Below are 23,153 nucleotides of genomic sequence, written 5' to 3'. Positions count from 1 at the left end.
ATGGGCTGCTAACCCAAGGTGGATGGTTCAAACTCACCAGTTGCTCCACAGGAGAAAGATAAATCTGTCCCAGTCAAGATTACCAATTTCAGCAACTCTATACAGAGTTCCCGGGAGTCAGAATTGATTCAGCGGTAGTGGGTTTGGTTGAGGGTTTCTGTTTACAATGTCAAAGCAGCAAGTGACTGTACACTTTGGCTCTTGGCTTCTTTGGATCTGTAGGTCCTCGCTGACCGCACAGTTCCTGGCACAAAGACCCTGTTCTAGAACACCCATACAAAAGTAGAGATAAGGTGTTCACCTCTTATCTTCAAAGTAGGTAGACCAATAGCCATTCCTCCTTTCATTTCTGTTGGAAATTCAAATATGTGGAAAGCAGATTTACATACCCACTGAATGGCTGTTCATAAATATATATATTTAAACTGTGCTTGAACATCAGCATCAAGTTGGTAAATCCTAGTTTTAGAAGAGAAAAAATGGACTTCAGCTACTCTTAGACATTTTTCATTGGTTTTTTATACTAGGTCTATATTCTGGGTTGTGAGAAGTCTACTTTAATGATGACTCATCATCCTGTAAGGCCTTGTTGCTGTGATGCGGGCAGCTACATCGCCTGTATTTCAAATCCCAGCAGGAGGACCCCTGGTGGGGAGGCTTCAGGGGAGATTCCAGAGTAATCACCGAGAAAGGAGAAAGAAGAGGCTGTCCACTTCGAAAGGATTAGCCACAGAAAACCTTACGAGTAGCAGGAGGACACTGTTTGGTATAGTGCTGAACGCGAGCCTCCGTGGTTGGAAGGCACTCGAAAGACAACGTGGGAAGAGTTGTCTCCTCTAAGCAGTTGTTATCGTTGGGTACCATCATGTCAGTTCCGACCCATCGTGACCCTGTGCACAACAGAACGAAACACTGCCCAGTCCTGCACCGTCCTCAGAATTGTCCCTATGCCTGAGTCCATTGCAGCAGCCGCTGAGTCAGTTCATCTTGTTGAGGGCCTTCCTCTCTTTCCCTGCCCCTCCACTGTACCAAGCATGATGTCCTTCTCCAGGAACTGATCACTCCTGAAAACATGTGTAAAGTACGTAAGCCAAAGTCTCCCAATCCTTGCCTTGAAGGAGCACTCTGTCCCTACTTTTCCTATACAGATTGGTTTGTCTTTTTAACAATCCATGGTACCCTCAATATTCTTCTCCAGCACAATTCAAAGGCATTGATTCTTCTTCCATCTTCCTTACTCAATGACCAACTTCCATATGTATATGAGGCAACAGAAAATACCATGCCTGAGGTTGTACACTGGTACATATGAGGGTTGGAGGTACAGGGAATCCAGGGTGGATGATACCTTCAGAACCAAGGGTGTGAGGGACGATGCTGGGAGAGTGGAGGGTGAGTGGGTTGGAAAGGGGGAACTGATTACAAGGATCCACATGTGACCTCCTCCCTGGGAGAGGGACGGCAGAGAAGGGGGGGAAGGGAGACTCCGGATAGAGCAAGATATGACAAAATAACGATGTATAAATTACCAAGGGCACATGAGGGAGGGGGGAGCAGGGAGGGAGGGGAAAAAAAAGAGGACCTGATGCAAAGGGCTTAAGTGGAGAGCAAATGCCTTGAGAATGATTGGGGCAGGGAATGTATGGATGTGCTTTATACAATTGATGTATGTATATGTGTGGATTGTGATAAGAGTTGTATGAGTCCCTAATAAAACGTTTAAAAAGAAAAAAGAAGAAAATACCAAGCCTGGGATCAGGCACATCTTGGTCCTCAAAGTAACATCCTTGCTCTTCAATACTCTAAGGAGATCTTGTGCAGCAGATCTACCTAATGCAATATGTCTTTTGATCTCTTCCTTGACAACTTCCACCTTTTCTCCGTTTATCATGATGTTACCATGTCCAGTAGCGAGGATGTTGGTCTTCTTTACATTGAGTTGTAGTCCATACTCAAGGCTGCAATCTTTGATCTTCATCAGCAATTTCCTTACGTCTTCCTCACTTTCAGCAAGCAAGTTTGTGTCATCCGTAAATTGCAGGTTGTTAATTAGCCTTCCTCATCCTAACGCCATACTTTCTTCATAGATTTTAGCTTCTTTTATGACGTGCTCAGCACACAGATTGAACAAATATGGTGAAAGGACACAATCCTGACACACACCCTTCCCAGTTTTAAATCATGCACTATTCGCTTGTTCTGTTTGCACAACTGCCTCTTGCTCCAGGTACAAGTTCATCAGGAGCACAGTGAAGTGTTCTGGAATTCCCTTTCTTCTCAAGGCCATCCATAATTTGTTATGATCCACATAGCTGATGTCTTTGCATAGCCAATGAAACACAAGTAAGCCTGTTTCTGATATTATTTGCTATGAGCCAAGATCCAGCTGACAGCAGCAATGATGTCCCTTGTTCCACGCCCTCTTCTGAATCCAGCCTGAACGTCTGGCAGCTCCCTGTCAATGCACTGTTGCGACCTTTCATGTATGGTGAGCAGCAAACTTTTATTGCATGTGATGTCAATGATATTGTTCTAAATGTTGAGCATTCTGTTGGGTCACATTTCTTAGGAATGGGTAAAAATATGGATCTCTTCCAATCAGTTGGCCAAATAGCTAGCAGGAAGCTGTCAGAAATTCAGGGCAGATTTAGAAGAGGACATGGCACAAGGGATGTCGCTGTAAACAACTGGTGCTTCTTGGCTGAAGTCAAAGAATACCCGAAAGATGTTTACTTATTCAGTCTGTATGCTGGGCAAATAATCAGAGAAGCTGGACTATGTGAAGAAGAACGCATCCTCAGGATTATTAACAACCTTCAATATGCAGACGACACAGTCTTACTTGATGAAAGTGAGGACTTGAAGCATTTGTTAATGAAGATCAGATTATAGCCCTCAGTGTGGATTAAAATTTAATGTAAAGAAAACCAAAATCCTCACAACTGGACCAATAGGGGATCCCTGGCGGTATGGTGGTTATATGTTGGCCAACTACTCACATGAAAAGTTAGTCTCCCAAGGCCACAGTAGCAGTTCTGCCCTGTCCTCTAGGATCGATATTAGTTGGAATAGGCACTATGGTTTTGGTTTGGGACCACTAGGTAACACCATAATAAATGGAGAAAAGATGGAAACTGTTTAGAATATAGTCTTTCCTGGATCCCCAATCAATGCACATGGAAGCAGCAGTCAAGAAAGCAAAGGACGCATTTGCGTTGAGTAAATCTGCTGTATAAGGTGTCTTGAAGGTGTTGAAAAGTAAGGAAGTTACTTTCAGGACTAACGTGTGGCTGACTCAAGAATACTATTTCCATTCTTCTTATGGCATCCTTCATAGGCATGTCAAAATTCAAAAGTGAATAAGAAAGACCGAAGAAGAGTTGATGTGTTTGAGTTACGGTGCTGGGGAAGAATAATGAATGTTCCATGGACTGCTAAAAGAGCCAATAAAAAAGGACACCAGTCTGATGACAAGGCCATCTGTGGTCCACAGTCAGAGGAGATTAACCAAGAGCCTCAGCCCCTTGGTGTGTGATTAATCAATAATGCCCAAGACCCTCGAGGATTTGAGAATGTGTAGCATATGTCAGGCTTTGTTATGTTTGTTTAAAATTTTTATAATGGTTTGGGTAAAAGTTTAGAGAGAAAACAGGTTTTCCAATCAACACTATCTGAACATTCTGCTTCCTGACATGGGCTACAATCCATTCAATGTACGAGCACGATTTCCATTTCCTCCGTGTGTGCGCCGTATCTGTCGATTCTGCCTTCGTGCCCCTTCCTGCCTTCTCAACTTTACTTTTGGCCCTTCAGCTTTTTCAGGCTCATTCAACTGAGGAGCGCACCCTCCCTGCGATGTGGTGGTGGTTCGGCTGAAAATTGATCTCGGAGGGCGGGTTCAGTTCTACATTTCCAAAGTATCTAAGAGCCAAAATCTCGGGGCTCACCAGCCTCTAGCAGACCAGCAAGTCTAGTCTGTATGTGGTAGGGAATTGCATAATTTTTTTCTCCTCCCTCTTTGTCCAAGACCTTCTACTTTGATCTTGACCAGAGAGCTCAATAGTGGCAGCCAGGCACCACTGGCATCAGGGGCATGAAGGCGGTGGCTTGGGTGATCCGGCATCTTAGTCCTTTGGACAAAGGATGTCCTTCCATCTTAGCTTTCATTGCTGTGTTTGTTTGTGCTTTTTGCAACTCTGCTCTGAGCGAAGAGAGACCACTAGTAGCAGCTTGGGAGGCTCCTCAAAGCTACAATAGCATTGTTTTAATATTACCCCATTTTGCTAATCTAGAAAACCCAAAGAGAGTGGGTGGAGTTTTTAAAATACGGGACATTTCTATTATTATTTCTAAATCCATTGAGTTGCCATTGAGTTGTTTCTTCCTGACGGCGCCCTGTGTTACACAGTCGGACTGCTCCATATGGTTTTCAAAGCTGTGACCTTTCAGAAATGATCATCAGCTCTGTCTTTTGAGGAGCCTTTCTTTTTAAAATCATTTTGTTGGGGGCTCATACAACTTTTATCACAATCCATATGTACATCCACCGTCAAGCACATTTGTACATTTGTTGCCATCTTTCTCAAAACATATGCTTTCTACTTGAGCCCTTGCCTCAGCTCCTCATTTCCCCCCTCCCTGCCCTATCCTCCTTCCCTCACAAACCTTGATAATTTATAAATTATTTTTTTCATGTCTTACATTGTCCAATGTCTCCCTTCACCCACTTTTCTGTTGTTCATCCCCCAGGTAGGCGGTTATATATAAATCATTGTGATCGGTTCCCCCTTCCACCCCACCCAACTTCTTCCCCTCCCAGTATTGCCACTCTCATTATTGGTCCTGAGGGGTTTATCTGTCCTGGATTCCCTGTGTTTCCAGCTCTTATCTGTACCCATGTACATTTTCTGGTCTAGCCAGATTTCTAATGAACTATCAAATTTCCATAAGAACAAAGAGCAGGAGGTTTAATCTGAAGCTATTTTATTCCTGGGTAACTTCCAAAATTGCCACAAGAACAATGATACTGAGAGCCAGTAAGAATAAGTCCCATCTTATCTGTGTTTAATTTAATTCTGAAAATTGCTACCAGGAATATGTCTTATGAGATGAATGCTTATGAGTTGAAGGAATCAAAGCTCTGACCCAAATTAAATGATGTATCTGTGAGTCTGAAACCACTTTCCTAAGGTTTCCAGGGGTTTCTGGGAGTGAGTTTGGCAAATTTACAAAGTGAAAAAAGAGAGGGGCAGGGGGTTGGAGCTCCCTAACAATGTATGACCAGGAGAAACCAGTCTCAAATTTTCACCAACTACTATGCAAGTGAGGGGTAGGTCAACCAAATGTCCCGGAAAGCAAAGAAACAAAACCAGACTTTAATTACATCAATCATTTCAAATCTTATGCAAGGCTACGGGAGAGAAATACCAGTGCTAAAGACAAGAAACCCAAGGCACTGGGGATTATGTTAAGCCTGGACTTCCTTCCGTTTACATTATTTTCCCAATCTATGCAGTCATGGATTCACCGGGGCCAAGCCCAGCGCCCCAAGCACGGAACTCGGTCCCAGAAACAAGACAACACAGGTGCAGCCAGGTGCCTGAGGCCCTGGGTCCTTGAGCTCCGAAAGAAACGTCGCCTGACCACGTGCGTGACAAACCCGTTTGTCGGCTCAGCGGCCCACACCACGGGAAGCTGCTACCTCACGGACTGTGCTTGAGCGCCCGGGAGGCATTGATGAACCTCGGTAAGTGCCCCAGAATGAAAGCCCAATCCGGGCCCATGGGCACTGACAGAGAGGCTGGGGCAGGGGCAGCTGGGCAGCTGGCCCAGCGAGGCAGGGGCGCCTGAGAAGCTGGGCGCACCCATCTCCACACCCAGCGGCCATGCTGGCCCCCTGCCCAGCCTCTTCTCTGCGTGGTTCCCCTGGGCCCCTCGCACAGAGCTGCCAAGTTCAAGGAAGCAAGGGCAGTGATCACAGCACTAGGTGAAGAACCAGGGAAGCAGGCCCGAGGACCTGAAAGCTTGGTGCCCACGAGGGCTTCTCCTGGTGGGGCAGCGAGTGCTTGCGCTGCTGCTGCTGTCCCTGTCCCTTCCAGTCACCACCACGCAGCTGGATTTCTCCTCAGTGGGAAAGAAAGGGCCAGTGTTCCTTCTCCCTGCCTGCCGTCACCCAGCAGCTACTTACTGGTGTCCTTCATTGACCAAGGTTGAGCTGGCTGGTCGAGGACCAACCGAAAACCCAAACTCACTGCCTCCCAGTCAGTTCTGACTCGTAGCAACCCTACAGGACAAGGTAAAACTGTCCGGGGGTGGGTGGGTGGGTGGGGGTTTCCAAGGTGGTAACTCCTGACAGGAGTAGAAAGCCGGTCTTTCTCCCAAGGAGTGGTTGATGGGGGCAACTCATCCCCCAAGGAAACACCTTGCCAGGCAGGGATGAGAACAGCGTGTCCTTAAGAATATACAAAGATGTTCTGGCGGGGGAATGGGAGGCAAGGATTAAAAGGTGATTCTGTTAACGCAGCAATCCAGTTGGAATGGTGACCTGCTTGCTCACCTTTCCAGCCTCCCCGTTGTCCTGCTTCACCGTAGGGTCAATGAAAGAGCATGCCCGAACGTTTGAAACAAACAACAACAAAGAGCTCAAAACTTTCTGAAGGCTTGTCCAAGGGAGCTACACTACAGCTTCCACGATTGCTTCATTGAAAGTTAAGAACCCACTTGGAGACTGAAGTGAGTTCTCTCTGCAACTCCACTTCCCTTGCTGTGAGGGGTTAATGGTTGTCACCAGAGAGTTATCTGAAGTGTTACAGAATCGGCGTGAGTAGCATAATGTCCCCAAAGAGAGGTAGACCCTATCTTCAATTTCTGGTTGCTTTGGGTTTTTGCTGGCTCATATTGTCTACTGGCATTTTTAAAATATATTTAAAATGAATATTTACAAATAAAAAGCTAAGAAAACTAATAGAATGCATCATCATAATAATAACATGGTAGCACATTATTTTATATACCGTAGTATCTTTAGATAGGTAGGTAGTAGCTTGGGTGGGTGGATGCCGGGATGGAAGGATAGGCAAAAAGATGGATAGACAGGAAAAGAGGGGTATGGGGAGGGAAAGAGAGAGTCTTAGTTTATTCTCCTTGAATCACCCATGGCATAATTAGTATAACCCCATTGGACAGACAGTGAACTAATCTATAGGATTTCTCACGGGGAATCCAGGACAGATAAAGCCCTCAGGACCAATAATGAGAGTAGCGATACCAAGGGGGTAAGGGAAAAGTGGGGGGGAAAGGGGGAACTGATCACAATGATCTACATATGACACCCTCCCTGGGGGACAGACAATGGATAAGTAGGTAAAGGGAGACAGCGGTCAGTGTAAGATATGAAAAAATAATAATTTATAAATTATGGAAGGTTCATGAGAGAGCTGATACCAAGAGCTCAAGGAGACAGAAAATGTTATCGTAATGATGATGGTGACATATGTACAAATGTCCTTGACACAATGGATGGATGGATGGATTGAAATAAGAGATGTATGAGCTCTCAATAAAATATTTTTTTAATCCTTTAAGGAACAAGGCTACCTCATCTTTTTCCCAGGTAGTGGCTGGAAGATTTGAACTGCTGACCTTTCAGTTAGCATCCCAACACAATCCATTGTACCATCAGGGTTCCTTAAGTGAGGCTTAGATGGGGTTAAATAACTTGGCCCACACCCCAGAACAAATGAAACTATTACATATAGAAGACTGAACCCTTGGACCTTCAACTGTACTGCACTGAGCTATGTCCTAGAACAAATAATCTGAAGCTTAATGTGTCTGGTTGAGTCTCGGGTCTCTTAGTTGCCTGAGAAAGTTGTTACGCGGACAAACTTTTTAAAATGTGGAGGAGAGCTTTGAAAACTACAAAAAGCTAGTCTACAAATAATAAGCACTAGACTTTCTAAACAAGAAACGAAGTCATTCTACTTTTGAAAAGACAGACATCACACCAAATTAGCATCTGGCAAAATGCAATGCGAAGCGCAATGCTCTGCCACTTTCTGCTTTAAGGTTCCCAAGCTTAAAGTTTTTTATTTCAAAACCAAATTCTCAGAAACAAATCTTAAAAAGTAAAATAGTAGGATTTTTTAACTTATGTAATAATTGGGATTGCTTTGATGTCTCAACTGCCACTGAGCCCATTCCAACTCACAGATACCTTAGCGAAGTGGCCCCTGCAAGTCTCCAAAGCTGTACTGATGAGCAGAAAGCCTCATCTTTCTTCCAAGGAGCAGCTGGTGGGTTCAAACTTTGGACTTTGTAGCCAGTAGCCTAAGAAATAACCAGCTCTACCACCACCGAGGCTCCTTTAATTTGATATGAGTGCCAGACAATGTGAGTTTTTTAATGGACGATTGGCAACTTCACACAAGTCCAGATCAGAACAACTGGAGGGAGGTTTCAGCTTTATCAAACAGGTCAAGGCTGACAATTTATTGTTGAGTGCCAGATCAGGTTTGGGGGAGAACTGTATTATTAGAATCAACTCCATGGCAGTTTGGATCGGGTTTGGGACTACCCATATCTAGAGTTTGACTTTTATTACAATTCTACTTACCTATATCTGATGGCTATAAATATTAACTGCATCGCAGGAAAGCATCGTTTACAATCAAAAGCAAGTATAAGCTGCAAACTGAATCTTTACAAAGGAGTTGGGGCGGGAGGGATAAACCCTGAAAGGGGTGAATGACTCAAAACCGTTGTCCAAAATGTGTCGTTTCTACTTTTTGTTTGAGGAGTGAGGGAATGGCCCAGGTGTGGATTTGTGTAAATCTGTGTCGTGCTTTTATCTTCAAAGGATCCCAGGGAGCACTCATTTTAAACCCCAGCACGCCACACGACTGGCCACTTAGGTGACCTCGATACAGACATCCAGAAGGATACTGCAGGAGCAGTAATGGCCCCATTCTTTCTTTTCCAAACGTGCTCACCTTTGAACACCTACGTGAGAATGCTGTGAGGCCCTGCTGCTCTGGAGATGGGCATTGTTGCAGACTGAATGGCCAGCAGGCAGCTGCTCCCGAGTGGGGGCGTCTAGATGGGGTCACTACAGGTCTGGAGGAGCCTGTCTCTAACTCTGGTCCAACCAGAGGCACATGAAAGCTCACCCAGGAGGAGGGCTCCCCTCTTCCTCTCACAGTGAGTCCACTCACCATGGATGCCTGGCCTGGCTCATCAAAAACAAGCTCACAGAGCCTGCATCTGTCCCCAAGTGATTCTTCAGGTTTCTCCACCAAGAAAAGGCCCGACCCTGGGGGCTCGGTTCCTTTATTCTCATGCTGAGAGGGTGAACTATATTGTTGTTGTTTTAAAGGCAGGCTTCTTGGGAAATAAAACAGAGGAACCAGATATCATGAAATGTTCCTTTTCTCTGTCATTTATTGATACATGTGACACGCGGACCAGATTTAAGGCACACTCTCTGAAGGGCACACATCCCGGCATCTGGGAGGCCTGTCATCACGAGATACGTGCTCTCTGCCCAGGTCTCCTCACTGCCATCTGATAATATGGCATCATCATTCCCAGCTTCTTGTGAGTTGGTTGTGTGTGTCACAGAGTAGATTCCGACTCGTGGTGACCATCTAAAGCAGCGTAGACCTGCTCTAAGCTGCTGAAGCAGGCTGGCACGCCTTTCTCCTGCGAAGGGCAGGTAAATTCCAACCATCAGCCACAAGCTTAACCGCTGCACACCTGGGTACCTAGCCCCAAACCAAACCCATTGCCATTAAGTAGATTCCAAAGCATAGAAACACTATGTAGAGTTTCCAAGACGTAAATCTTGATTTGAGGCAGCCTCTTCTTTCTCTAAGAGAGCAGCTGGTGGGTTTGAGCCTCTGACCGTGTAGTCAGCAGCTTAGCACCTACCCACAGCGTACCAGGGCTCCTGTACGAATTTAATAACTCTAAGAAGCTCTTTGCTCTTATCCAGCTCCCTCATTCTAATACTGTGGAAAACAAGCAGACGATAATGTCTTCCTGGATAGCACAGATCCAGGCCCTGAAGACACAGATTCTGAATCCATTCTTTGGCTCTCACCTTCCATACTTCCCCCATAGTGTCTGGCACCTGTGTCCCCGACATCGAGACTCAACGTAAGAGCTGCCTTACTAAGGAGCGATTCTGGAACTCAGCTCTGACCCCTTCCTTTCTGTGCACCAGTCCTTCACTGGGCGGGTAGAGAGACACCTAGCCCATGGCTAACTCCCAACAGTCCCACACCTTCAGGCCTCACCTCTGCCTTCCCACGCAGGGTGCCTTCTGAGAACTTCTTGCCCAATGGGTCCACCAGCCCTGTCTCACCCACTGGCCTGACTGTATCAGAGGCCCCTGCCATGCTATAGGAGATTGGGGATCACTTGCCTCCATAATCCTCCCACTACCTTTTCCTTTCTTTCTAACATTCATGCAGTTTTCAACACAGGCCACAGTCAAGGTATGCAAGAACCCAAGTCACCGCGTTACATCTTGTTGATTGACTGCCCAGCCCTCACCACCCTTGCTACCAGCCTTCTTCCCTGAGCCGGCCTGTGCTCCTGTCTCCCCTGTGTAGTGGGGGGTGGAGCTCAGGCACAGGTCAGCAACCCCTGCCAGCAGAAAATGTGTGGCAAACTGGGGGTCTCCGGACCAGAACAGTCCTGACCCGAATTTGCCACTGCTACTTTGCCAGCCCTGCATTTCTTGTGACCCAGAGGTGCCCAGTTCCTGCTCCGCAAGAACCCAGCACACTCATGGCTCTGGCCCTGACTGAGTCGGTTTGGAAGGTGAGCCAGCAACAGAGCCAATTGGAGCATCCCACCTGCTTTCCACTTCCTATGGCCCTTCCTGGAAGTCCTTGAGCCAGATTTGTGCTCCCTGGAGTTTATTCTTCTAGATCAGGTCCTAATCCAGAGGAACTGCCTGGGCACCCCCCGCACAGCAGTACCTGATCCCTGAAGCCCACCGGAGCCCCTCATGCCCTACAAGACAGCCCCCTCAGGCCGGGTGAGGGGGGGCGAATGCCACCCGGAGGCCTATATACCATAGATACATGGGGGGCTTCCTTCTTACCCTTCACCCACCCCCAGCTGATCCCTCTACTCTGAGGGCCAACCCGGGGCTGGCACTGAGCCAGAACTGGGAAGGATCCTCTCCCTTCCCTTCCCCAACGTCCAGCCCGCACCCTCTTTTGTTCTTCCCTGAGCCTCTGGCCCTTGCCAAAGGATTCAAACTGCAATTGATATGGCTCCCTACCGTATGCTCCTACACACTATCCCGGGGCTGAAAGCCACACCAACACCCACCCTGGGGACCCTCCCACAAGGAGGAGGAAGGGCTCGGCTGACACGTGCCCTCTTTTTACCTCGGGGGAGGGGGGATTCCCCCACCCCCTAAATATCCTGAGCTGAGCTCCTGCTCATCTGTATACACACCCCACTAAACCATCCAGCAAAATGAATAAATAAAATATGGTAATGAATAATTTTTTTAAAGAAAATAAATATTAGCTTTTGAACTCCAACCCGACATGAAATGCACTTTCTGTCACCGTCCTGCTTTCCTCAGATCCGTCTCCTGACATTTCTGAGGCAGCCACGGCGGTCAGGGAAGCTCGGCTGGGTCCCTTCCCCACCGCTCTATCCCATTCTCACAAGGATCCACGATGCTAAGAACTCAGAGGAGAGAGCTTGCTCCCCCAGGCTCCTGGGTCTTAGGTGACATAGCAATTCTAGGTGAACGAGTTTGTGGGTTTGTATAAAAAGCCAACCACCACGTGTCTGTCGGTCTGTCGTCCGTGGTGGCTGGTGTGTTGCTGTGATGCTGGCAGCCAGTCACTGGGATTTCAAATGCCAGCAGGTCCCCCAAATGCACAGGTTCCGCAGAGCTTCCAGACTAAGAGCAGACAGTGAGAAGAACTGGGCTGCCCGCTGTGGAGGAAGCAACCGCTGAGAACTGTACACAGAGCTTGGAAACATCGCCAGATACGCAAGATCTGATGACTGTCTACACACTTTGGGTGGACATGTTGTCAGGAGAGACCAGGCCCGGTACGTAAGAGGGGCGGTGAAAGAGAGGAAGGCCCTCCACAAGACGCAGGGCCACGAGGGCTGCAGCCGTGAGCTCAAGCCCGAAAGAAATGTGAAGATGCAGCAGGCCAAACAGTGTTTCGCTCTGTTGTGCCACAGGGTCGCTATGAGTTGGCACCTAACAACCACAACATAAACGCCAAAACACAGAAAAGATGCTTTTAAGAAACTCATAAAGTTCCAGATTTTAGCATGCTGATACATTGAAGGCTGTCTTGTTCGTAGAGGAGGCCATCTACTTGTGTAAAGATTTTAAAACCATATAGATAGCTATATAACACAAGAAATAAACAGTTAAATTATAAAGCAGTACAAATGGCTCAGTGTAACTCACTCCCGTGAGAGAGTTGTGAGACACTGGCAGTCCTTCAAGTCTTGAGGGCCATCAGGTAGTCCTCTGTAGAGAGATTCAGGCTATCCCAGCACAGGCAGCAAATAGCAAGGCAGGTCACCAACAGTCAGCCAGGTCACCAACAGTCAGTCCCCTGCTCAAGAGATGTAAATTCCAATTATGTGGCAAGGCAGGTCTTAAAGAGACCTCAAATTATAGTGACACAGTCCACATGTTAGGTGTCGCACAAGTAGTGTAGCTTGCAAATTGAGCCACAGAACAAGCAAGGTAGCCACACACTGGTCCAATGATCAAAGAATGAGAAACAAGAAAAGCGAGGCTCACCGAGTCATTTATCTATCTGCCCTTCAATTAATCCCACATGTGTTTATCTGTCAGGCTGGCACAATAAACTATCTCAATCCACCCCTTGCCAACCTGGCACCTGTACACAATTCTTTAGCCATGTATACTTATATAATTTATAGACATTGATGAAATCACACTTATACTTATCATCAGTCATCTATCATACATATAAATGAAAACACACTGAGTCCAATTGTATCTGGTACATCATACCTGAACAAAGGAAAGATATGCAATAAGCACATAAAAAGAAAATACATTGACAATTACAAACCTCGCTTTTTCAATTGATCACATGGTCATAATTGATAGGTGGAACTACCCATTCTGTATTACCTTTGCCCTCAGCAAGCACCTCAGCTGGCTGTGGTTTATTGCCTGCTGGGGTGACCCAGACCTTCATTCCTGAGGGATCTGGGTCATTATAAGTCCTGTCAGGATTGGGTTGCTGTAATTTACCATTTACTTTAATAACAGGGCATGGTAGTACTGAGTCAGCCTATGGGATCTCCTGGATTCCAGACATATTCTTCTTTATCGCCATTATGTAACACCAGTCCAATTTCTCCTTGGTAATCAGGATCAATCACACTACTTAGTACAGTGATACCCTTCCTGACCTGTTGATCCAAAGGCATGAGAAACCCAAAGTGGCCAGGGGGCATTCTTAGCTGCCAGTTCAGTGGAATCTGTGCTGTGTCTCCGGGCGGGAGAGTTCCTTCCTTCAGGACCAGGACCTCCAGGCCTAAGGAGCACAGGGTTGCTGGGACAGGAAGCAAAAATGCTTCAAGTGGATCACAGGAGTAATAGTGTATGGTGCCACTCCAGCTTCCACTCCTTGGTTCCTGGACCCATGAATCCTGGCTATTGGAGACACAGCACCATATATTGCCCACTGGTGTAGAGCATATACAGCTTCCTGGAGAACATTGCCCCTAGTTGGTACCCTAATTGTGTCTTTGGGAGCCCATTCCATCATTCTATCAAGCCAGCAGCTTCAGGATGATGAGGAACATGATACGACCAGTGGATTCCATGGGAATGGGCCCATTGCCGCACTGTATTTGCTGTGAAGTGAGTTCCTTGATCTGAAGCAATGCTATGTGGGATGCCATGCCGGTGGATGAGGCATTCTGTAAGTCCACGAATAGTAGTTTTGGCAGAAGCATCACGTGCAGGGAAGGCAAATCCATATCCAGAGTAGGTGTCTACTCCAGTAAGAACAAAAAGCGGTCTCCTCCATGATGGAAGTGGTCCTATATAATCAACCTGCCACCAGGTTGCTGGTTGGTCTCCCCGAGGAATGGTCCTACATCTTGGACTTAATGTTGGTTTCCGCTGCTGGCAAATGGGGCACTCAGCAGTGGCAGTGCCCAAGTCAGTTTTGGCGAGTGGAAGTCCATGTTGCTGTGCCAATGCATAACCTCCATGTCCATGTGCCCATTGGGCGATAACAGGAGTGGCAGAGGAAAAAGGAGGACCAGTCTCCACAGTGCATGTCATTTTATCCACTTGATTATTAAAGTCCTCCTCTTCGAAGGTAATTCTTTGGTAAGCGTTCACGTAAGATACAATTTACCTTTACTTTCTTGGCCCATTCAGAGAGGTCTATCCACATACCTCTTCCCCACACCTCCTTGTCACCAATTTTCCAATCATATTCCTTCCAATTCTCTGACCATCCAGCCAAGCCATTAGCTACAGCCCATAAATCAGTATACAGTCTCACATCTGGCCATTTTTCCTTATATGCAAACTGAACAGCCAGGTACACAGCTCAAAGTTCTGCCCATTGGGAAGATGTCCCTTCACCACTGTCTTTTAGGGAGATCCCAGAAAGTGGCACTTACGAGTGGCACCTGCATATCATGCAGAGACATCCATAAACCAAGCATGACTTTTTTGGTCTTCAGTTAAAGTATGGTAAGGAACTCCCCAGGAGGCCATAGGTGCAGATTGGGAGAAAGGAGGCGATGTGACAGGAGTGGAGACTGTTGGCATTTGGGCCACTTCTTCATGCAGCTTACTTGTCCCTTCAGGTCCTGCTTTGGCCCGATCTCATATATACCAGTTCCATTTAACAATGGAGTGTTGCTGCGCATGTCCAAATTTATGACTCTCTGGGTCAAACTATACCCAGTTCATGATGGGTAGTTCAGGTCTCTTGGTGACTTGGTGGCCCATGGTGAGGCGTTCAGTCTCCACCAAGGCCCAGTAACAGGCCAACAGCTGTTTTTCAAAGGGGGAGTAGTTGTCTGCAGAGGATAGCAAGACTTTACCCCAAAATCCCAATGGTCTACACTGTGATTCACCAATAAGGGTCTGCCAAAGACTCCACACTGCATCTTTATCTATAACTGACACCTCTAGCACCATTGGGTCAGCTGGATCATATGGTCCCAGTGGAATAGCAGTTTGCACAGCAGCCTGAACCTGTTGAAGAGCCTTTTCTTGCTCTGGGTCCCACTCAAAATTGGAGGCTTTTCATGTCACTTGATAAATAGGTCAAAGTAGAACAGCCAAGTGAGGGATATCTTGCCTCCAAAATCCGAAGCGGCTCACTAGGCATTGTGCCTCTTTTTTAGTTGTTGGGGGTGCCAAATGCAATCACTTATTCTTCACTTTAGTAGGAATATTTTTACATGCCCCACACCACTGGACCCCTAGAAATTTTACTGAGGTGGAGGGTGCCTGAATCGTTGTTGGGTTAATTTCCCAACCTCTTGTATGCAGATATTGTACCAATTAATCTAGAGTCTTTGATACATCCTCCTTAGTGGGTCCAATCAGCATGTCATCAATATAATGGACCAGTGTGACATTTTGTGGAATAGAGAGGTGATCAAGGTCCCTTATGACTAAATTATGGCACAGGGCACAACCCCTGGGGGAGAGTTGTGAAAGTATATTGTTGCCCCTGCCAGGTGAAGGCAAATTGCTTCTGGTGGTCCTTTGAGACTGGTATTGAGAAGAAGGCATTAGCCAGATCAGTAGCTGCATACCAAGTGCCAGGAGAAGTATTAATTTGCTCAAGCAATGAAATCACATCTGGAATGGCAGCTGAAATTGGAGTCACCACCTGGTTAAGTTTACGATAATCCACTGTCATTCTCCAGGATCCATCCGTCTTCTTTACAGGCCAAATAGGTGAGTTAAATGGGCATGTAGCAGGAATCACCACCTCTGCATCCTTCAAGTCTTTGATGGTGGCACTGATCTCTGCAATCCCTCCAGGAATGCGGTACTGCTTTTGGTTTACTATTTTCCTAGGCAATGGCAGTTCTAATGGTGTCCACTTGGCCTTTCCTACCATGATAGCCCTTATTACACATTTCAGGGATCCAATATGGGGGTTCTGCCAGTTACTAAGTATGTCTATGCCAATGATGCATTCTGGAACTGGGGAAATAACCACAGGATGGGTCTGGGGGCCCACTGGACCCACAGTGAGGCGTATCTGAGCTAAAACTCCATTGATAACTTGACCTCCATAAGCCCCCACTCTGACTGGTGGGCCTTCTAAACACTTTGGGTCTCCTAGAACTAGTGTCAGTTCCAGGCCAGTGTCCAGTAATCCCCGAAAAATTTGATTATTTCCTTTCCCCCAATGAACAGTCACTCTTGTGAAAGGCCGTAGGTCCCTTTGGAGAAGGCTAGAAGAAAGACTAACAGAATAGACCTTCGGTGATGTAGCAGGGTCCTCCTTCAAAGGTATCCGGCCTCCCCTCATTCAAGGGGTTGTGGGTCTGTAAACTGGCTCAGGTCTGGGAATTGATTGAGCAACCGTTACTGTCTATTTTGCTGTTCACCTGATCTACCATTCTTCCGCCTGTATAGAGCACATAAATATTTAGTAGGTTTCCCATCTATTTCATTCCTAGGGAAACCGTGACTAAGTAGCCAATGCCATAATTCCAAACGAGACAGGTTGCTTTGATCACTACTGAAATCTTATTGTCTATTATAACCATGCCCACTCTGTCTCTGTTGATTCAGTGCTGACACCTGCCCTCAACCATCACAGGTTCCAATGAGCCCCATTGTGGGCAAATGTCAGAGTTCGCTTAGGGCAGTGCCCACTGTTAATCCTGGTGCACATAAAATAGCAATTACAGGAGTCTTAAGAGATGCTGGGGCCCACTTCACAAACTTGTTCCTTATGGGTGTGGTAAAGGGTATGTCCTCAGAACACCCCCTTTTTGGGTCTATGGGAATATCTTGATAGATCCATTCCAACATACCAATTTCTCTAAGCTTTTGGATGTCTTCCTCTACAGTGTACCAAGGTAGGTCAGGTACTTCAAGTTGGTCTAATCTAGGCCATCTAGCATTTCATGCTTCATTGAACCAACCAAATAAAAAATTAGATCCTCTCTTAGTCTCTCTCGCAGAGACATTGAAAGAAAAGTCTGTGCTTAGGGGTCCCCTATCCAGAAACTCAAACTGGTCTAATATTACATTTCGTGCACCAGTATCCCACACCCTTAGTAACCATTCCCAGGGATATTCCCCAGGTTTCTGCTTGTACAGATTTGAAAACTCAAGCAGATCTTTATGAGTATAGCATGCTTCTTCTTGGATAATCATCTCAACCTCACCTTTTGGAGCTTTCGGAGACTTAATTTTAGCGACAGGTCTAGCAGAAATAATGGGTGATGAGGGTGTTTCCTGGGCGCTCTCAGCAAGATCTTGTAAGGCATCTCCCTCAGGCAATGCTACTGATGCAGCCCCACCTGACATATCAACCTGAATAGTTTGGCTAATCTGCTCAGGTGTGGATTGTGAATTAACACTTTCAGCTGGGAGGGGTGGATCCATTGACTGGGGTTGGTCAATTCTATCTAAGGGCTCAATATCCTCCTCTTCTGGATCATCAGCCCATATGTTCCCATCCCATGTTTCAGGGTCCCAACTTTTCCCAATCAATGCCCTCACTTTGATATCAAACACTGCGCCAGATCTGCAATTCAGCTGCCTTTGTAATTCAGCCACTCGTATAATGAGACTCTGGACCTGGTTCTCAGCAATGTCAGCTCTTTTACTAGAGAGAAGGCTCACCTTTGCAGCACAGATGGAAGTTTTCAAATCCATTAGTCTGCACCTGAGGTGTGCTTCTGAGGCTCTGAGACCTTCCGTATCCTTAATCACACTTTCCATTGTAAGAAGGACCAGCCAACTAGCTTCCCCATACTTGCAAAACTCCGGGAAAATATCAAGCATACGATCACTCAGAGCCTCTCCTTTAACCAGCACCTCATCTATCAGTGGTGCTATTTTAGGTGTTATCTTTGGTATTTCACACCATGGCTTAGTAAGAGTAGCAGACTTATCCGTGCTTTGGGGTATTGAAGTAGCATTACTAGTGTTAAGCCTAATCAGGCTGGAGAGCCAATTTAAGAAGCCCATATTTATGATTTTATTTCTCTAGAAGCACTCCTGGTACCAAAATGTGTTAGAGAGACAAAACCAGATTGCTAATAATTATACAGATATAGATAGATAGATAACACAAGAAATAAACAGTTAAATTAGATAGATAGATAATACAAGAAATGAACAGTTAAATTATAAAGCAGTACAAATGGCTCAGTGTAACTCACTCCCGTGAGAGAGTTGTGAGACACTGGCAGTCCTTCAAGTCTTGATGGCCACCAGGTAGACCTCTGTAGAGAGATTCAGGCTATCCCGGCACAGGCAGCAAACAGTAAGCCAGGTCACCAACAGTCAGTAGATGTAAATTCCAATTGTGTGGCGAGGCAGGTCTTAAAGTGACCTCAAATTACAGCAACACAGTCCATGGGTTAGGTGTCCCACAGGTAGTGTAGCTTGCAAATTGAGGCAAAGAACAAGCAAGGCAGCTGCACACTGGTCCGATGATCAAATAGTGAGAGACAAGGAAAGCGAGGCTCACTGAGCCATTTATCTATCCGCTCTTCAATTAATCCTACATGTGTTTGTCGGCCAGGCTGGCACAATAAACTATCTCGGATGCCCATATGTCTAATCACTTTTTGGTGTTAAAAAATAAAGATGTTTGCAATGAAGCTGTCATTCTTGCAGAATGTGGCCATGCACTCTTCAGCATTGCTTCTAGGACCAACACCATATTTTCCAGCTACTGAGTCTTCTTTGTTTCCAACTTTCACATTCCAATCACCAGTGATTATTAATGCACCTTAATGTATACACATATCAAAATTAATACGTGACTCCACTCTTCACTTTATTGTGTACAACTGGTACTTCAATAGAAATCGTTTTTTCTGTAGGTATGACTATGGCCAATCAGCGTTGGCACACAGTACTCGTGTGTCCGCAGCTTAACTCCAGCTCTCCAGCAGTGACAGTCCACGTACTCCAGATGCTCCTGATGCAATGCCGATGGGATCCGGGTATTAATCAGAGTAGAGCTGAAGAAGCATAGCACAAGGGTGGCCTAGTGCAGTGTTGACCATGCAGAAGTCATAGGATTATTTGGGGGAACATTTTCTTTACAATTACAAATATATATTAAGTTGTTTTGGATATGTATTTTTCTAAAATGTTTTATATCTCTATATTCTGAATCCAAATGTACATATGATTAGACCTTTCCTTGATGCTCCAGGGCCCTCACTAATAATACATTATTGGACTGTGATGTTCTCACAGACAATAAATGGGGAGTGGTCAGGGCTATTTACTTCACACCTCATCTTCAAAATGTGTTTATTCCATTTTTTATACCTGCTTTTTATAGGGTTGCTATCAATTGGATTTAACTCAATGGCAGTGAGCTCAGGTTTGATGGGTCTGTTTCAACGTGTTTTATTTCTTTAAGTTTGTGAATCTTCCTCATTTGCAGTTTATAATCTAGACTTTGAAACTAGCATTACTATTTGTAAAACTCTGGTTAAATTAGAACAAAGTAGCTGTAGTTTAAAGTCTGTCATTTTTGCTGGCCTCCATTTACTGAGTACATTTCCAGGTAGATTAGATCACCAAATAACTGGATCCTTAATAAACAGTATCACTGTCGTCTTACTTTGTATATGTATGTATCTGGGGAAGGCTTTATTAAGTGCAATGCACATAGAGACAGGTACACAAATCATTGAGTCTATGGTGCAATGATTTTTTACAAACTCAATACACCTTGTTAGGGATACCACAGGGGAGAAAAATGACACATGATATCACCTATTTCATCTTTTCAAAGGACCTTCATTAAGTCATTGTGTCGTTTGTCTGAGGTGTAACCTCTATGTGACAAATGTAGAAACTGAAGCACCCAGTAGGTCAACTGCTCAGTCAGAAGGCACAGGGCAAAGAGAGAATCCTAATGTTTCAGGACACAAATCTCCTACTTTGCTATGAAGTTTGCTCCGAAAGTACAAATATAGAACATTCAATTTTAGCATCTAACTTTGGGCATGAACAGAGTGGACATTCTTACTGGTTGTTTGAAATATCGACCTGCTCTGATTGACTTTTCCCTGCCATGTCAGTTGTGAACTATTTTAAATTTCTTCCTTAAGACATTAAACATCAACATACTCCCTTTGAGATGTAGAGATGAGGACACACAACCATGCAATTATTTGAGATTTTCCAAAGAAAGCCCCATTTCTTCCATTCTCTTTTCCATCCCCATGCCAACGAAACCATGAACAATAATAACTTCCAATAACTGCCCCAAATCTCAGACTTGAATACACTATTGCTATCGCTGATTCAAATGATCATTCATTTAGAAAGCCCCACATGGTTTGAAACGCAACCCTGATGCAACTGAGCAAAAAACCACCAATTGTAAAACTACAACCGTTCAAACGTTCCACATGTTGAGGCTGACCATGCGCCTCTGAGTCAGCTACAGGAATGCTGTATTTTCTAGATTGCCTTTTTAAAAAGTTACTTAGCAGATGAACAATTGGAAAGAGTGCTTTCCATAAGTTATTGTCATAAAACGCAGGAAGCAGAAATTTCCCAGGCATAGGAATGGCTGTTAAACAAAAGGCTCTGTGGGGTTCAAACTTCAGCTGTTAAGCCGAGGGAGCCCCAGCAGGAAAGCCCTGTGAAGTTGGGCCTGTTCCCCGGGTTCAGTTCATTTGACCACACTGGGCCCTGAGTTCTTCCTCTGTGAAATGAGGGCAATACGGGCTTTGATGCCAGGTGTGCCAGAGGGTTCACTCGGGTAACACACGTGAACTAACTGCTCAAAACCAAGTCTGTCCCACAGAAAGCAATTTTCATTGTTTAGAAGGAAAACTTTCTCTTGAAAATGCAGAATTATTGTGACAAGAGATGTAAGAGCCCCTAAGAAAAGTATTTAATTTTAAAAAGGCAGAATTCCCCTAGTTTTGCCAAACACCCATGAAGTGAGATGATTCAAATTCAATTTGTGTTTTCAAGTGCTTCTTAACTAATGCTGCTTTCCAAGCAGGATGAGGAGACAGGGGAAGCTGCCGCCAGTTAGTCTGAGTGCTACCAACTACCTGTGTGGAACAAAAACACAGATTTGACCAAACACGCAAGTGCAGGGTTCCCCAAAGTTTGAAAATAACAGAAATAGATGTTGGGGAACCCTGTCCCCTAGAGTCATTACAAGATCTGAAAGGACACCATTCGTGCCAAGAGTAAATAGACTGCAGGATCCCATGCAAAATAAAAACCATTGCCTGGAGGAAAAAGCAAGTTTGACTCAAGGGAGAAAATTAGCTTTAGCAGCGTGAATACATGAAACGAAACTTTCCAATACACCAATTTCGATTTTAAAGGTGTAAACTCGTACAACTTAGCCGAGCAATGAGCAGCACAAGCAGGAGCACATGGCTTTTTAACAGTGTATGAGAATAACTGAAAACGACACCTGACAACAAAACCAAAACAGCTGCTTTACCATGTTGCCAGCATTATGTATCTCCTGTTGCTGTAATACAGTTAGGGAAAATTAATTATATGTAAAACGAAAGGATTGGTTAAATTCCTCCATCCGATTTGGATCACTGCAACCTCGACGGGTGCCTCTCAAGCTAATAAAACCTCAGAAATGGGCAACTATGCATTAAGGAGGAGGGTCTCCCCGCACCCTGCACACACACACACACACACACACTTCCCGGTCCTTGGAAAAGGCACTTCCAATGGGCAAAGGAGAGGTCCTGGCAGCCCGCACTCTGCACTGAGCCCAGTCCCTAGGGTTAAGGACCCCGAACCGAACTGTGGGATGCGGGCGCAGCCTTCCGAAGCCGCGCCCAGGTGGGGCAGCTGCCGGCCCGGGCCCTCACCTGCGTTCCGCAGCTTCTTGTTCCGGTACACCGACAGGATGACCAAGAGGTTGCCCAGGACGTCCACCACGATGGTGACGATGAGGACGCAGGCGAGCGCCGAGGCCAGCCACGAGGGCCGGGGGCGCGCGCCCTCCCCGCCGCCCGCCGCGGGCTCGGAGGCGTTGAGCGGCGCGCTGCCGTTGCCCCGCATGGTGCCTGCGCCCCGCTTCCCGGCGCCCCGGGCGGCCCCGCCCCTCCAGGCGCCTTCGGGGACCCCGCGCCCGACGCCTGCGGCTCTGCGCCCCGGGCCGCCTCCCCGCAGCACGGGAGCGCGGGCTCCGCTCCGAGGCTCCGGGCTCCGGGCTCGCCCCGCTGCGCACCGCGCGGCAGCAGCGCCCCCGTGCGCCCAGTCGGGCGCGGCCACCGGGCTCCGGGCGGGGAGCCCCGACGGCGTGAGGGCATGTCCTCTCCAGCCAGCGTGGCCAGTGGGGAAGGGGTGCCACTCTGCCGCTGACAGCGGGAGCTTCCGTCCTAACACGGTGGGAGTCGATCTCGCTACCCACGGGACCCCGCTCCCCTTCCCGGAGGAGGAATAACCGAGCCCGGGCGGCGCCATCGGGGCAGCTTTGGATCTGGTCCCAGATGCAAACCCAGCAGCGGCTTCACGGGCCAATACTGCGACTGTCTGCTCCCTGGAAGATCGGAAAAGCCCCGCAGAAGATCGGGAAGAGCCAGAATCAACTTAATTGACCCGGGAGTTCATCTACCACCTGGTTAGTTACAGGTGCCGAACTTGAAGAATCCTCTGCGGTCCCTGGGTCGACAGAAACCGTTAGCAGTTCCCAGAGGCGCCTTGGAAGAAAGGCAACAACATCACAGAAGACTGCAAACTTGGGCCATTGAAACCTTCTGGAGCGCCATGCTGCTGTCACACACAGAAGGGTGTAGATGGGCAGTAGAACGGCACCGTGGGTGTCAAAGGCTCCAGGGAAGGAACAGCGTTGCCAGAGAGGGGCCGGGGAGACGCAGCTCTCCGTGGAGTGGCACAGAGCAGCCTGGCTGTACAGAGTGATCTG

At 46.6% G+C, this 23,153-nt stretch overlaps 1 protein-coding gene across 1 annotated transcript in view; it reads right to left on the bottom strand.

Moving 5' to 3' along the window:
- Positions 1 to 22,288, bottom strand: part of MTNR1A (melatonin receptor 1A) — a 43,687-nt gene extending 21,399 nt beyond the window's left edge. Inside the window, exon 1 of the mRNA XM_075555771.1 lies at positions 22,096 to 22,288. Coding sequence (XP_075411886.1) covers positions 22,096 to 22,288 — 193 coding nt within the window. The remainder of the gene's footprint in view (positions 1 to 22,095) is intronic.
- Between the last annotated feature and the right edge of the window lie 865 nt (positions 22,289 to 23,153).

This window comes from Tenrec ecaudatus, chromosome 8 (assembly GCF_050624435.1).
Source record: "Tenrec ecaudatus isolate mTenEca1 chromosome 8, mTenEca1.hap1, whole genome shotgun sequence".
NCBI classification, from domain to species: domain Eukaryota; kingdom Metazoa; phylum Chordata; class Mammalia; order Afrosoricida; family Tenrecidae; genus Tenrec; species Tenrec ecaudatus.
Note: the sequence above shows the minus strand (reverse complement) of the source record. Positions and strands in the feature narration are given on the sequence as shown.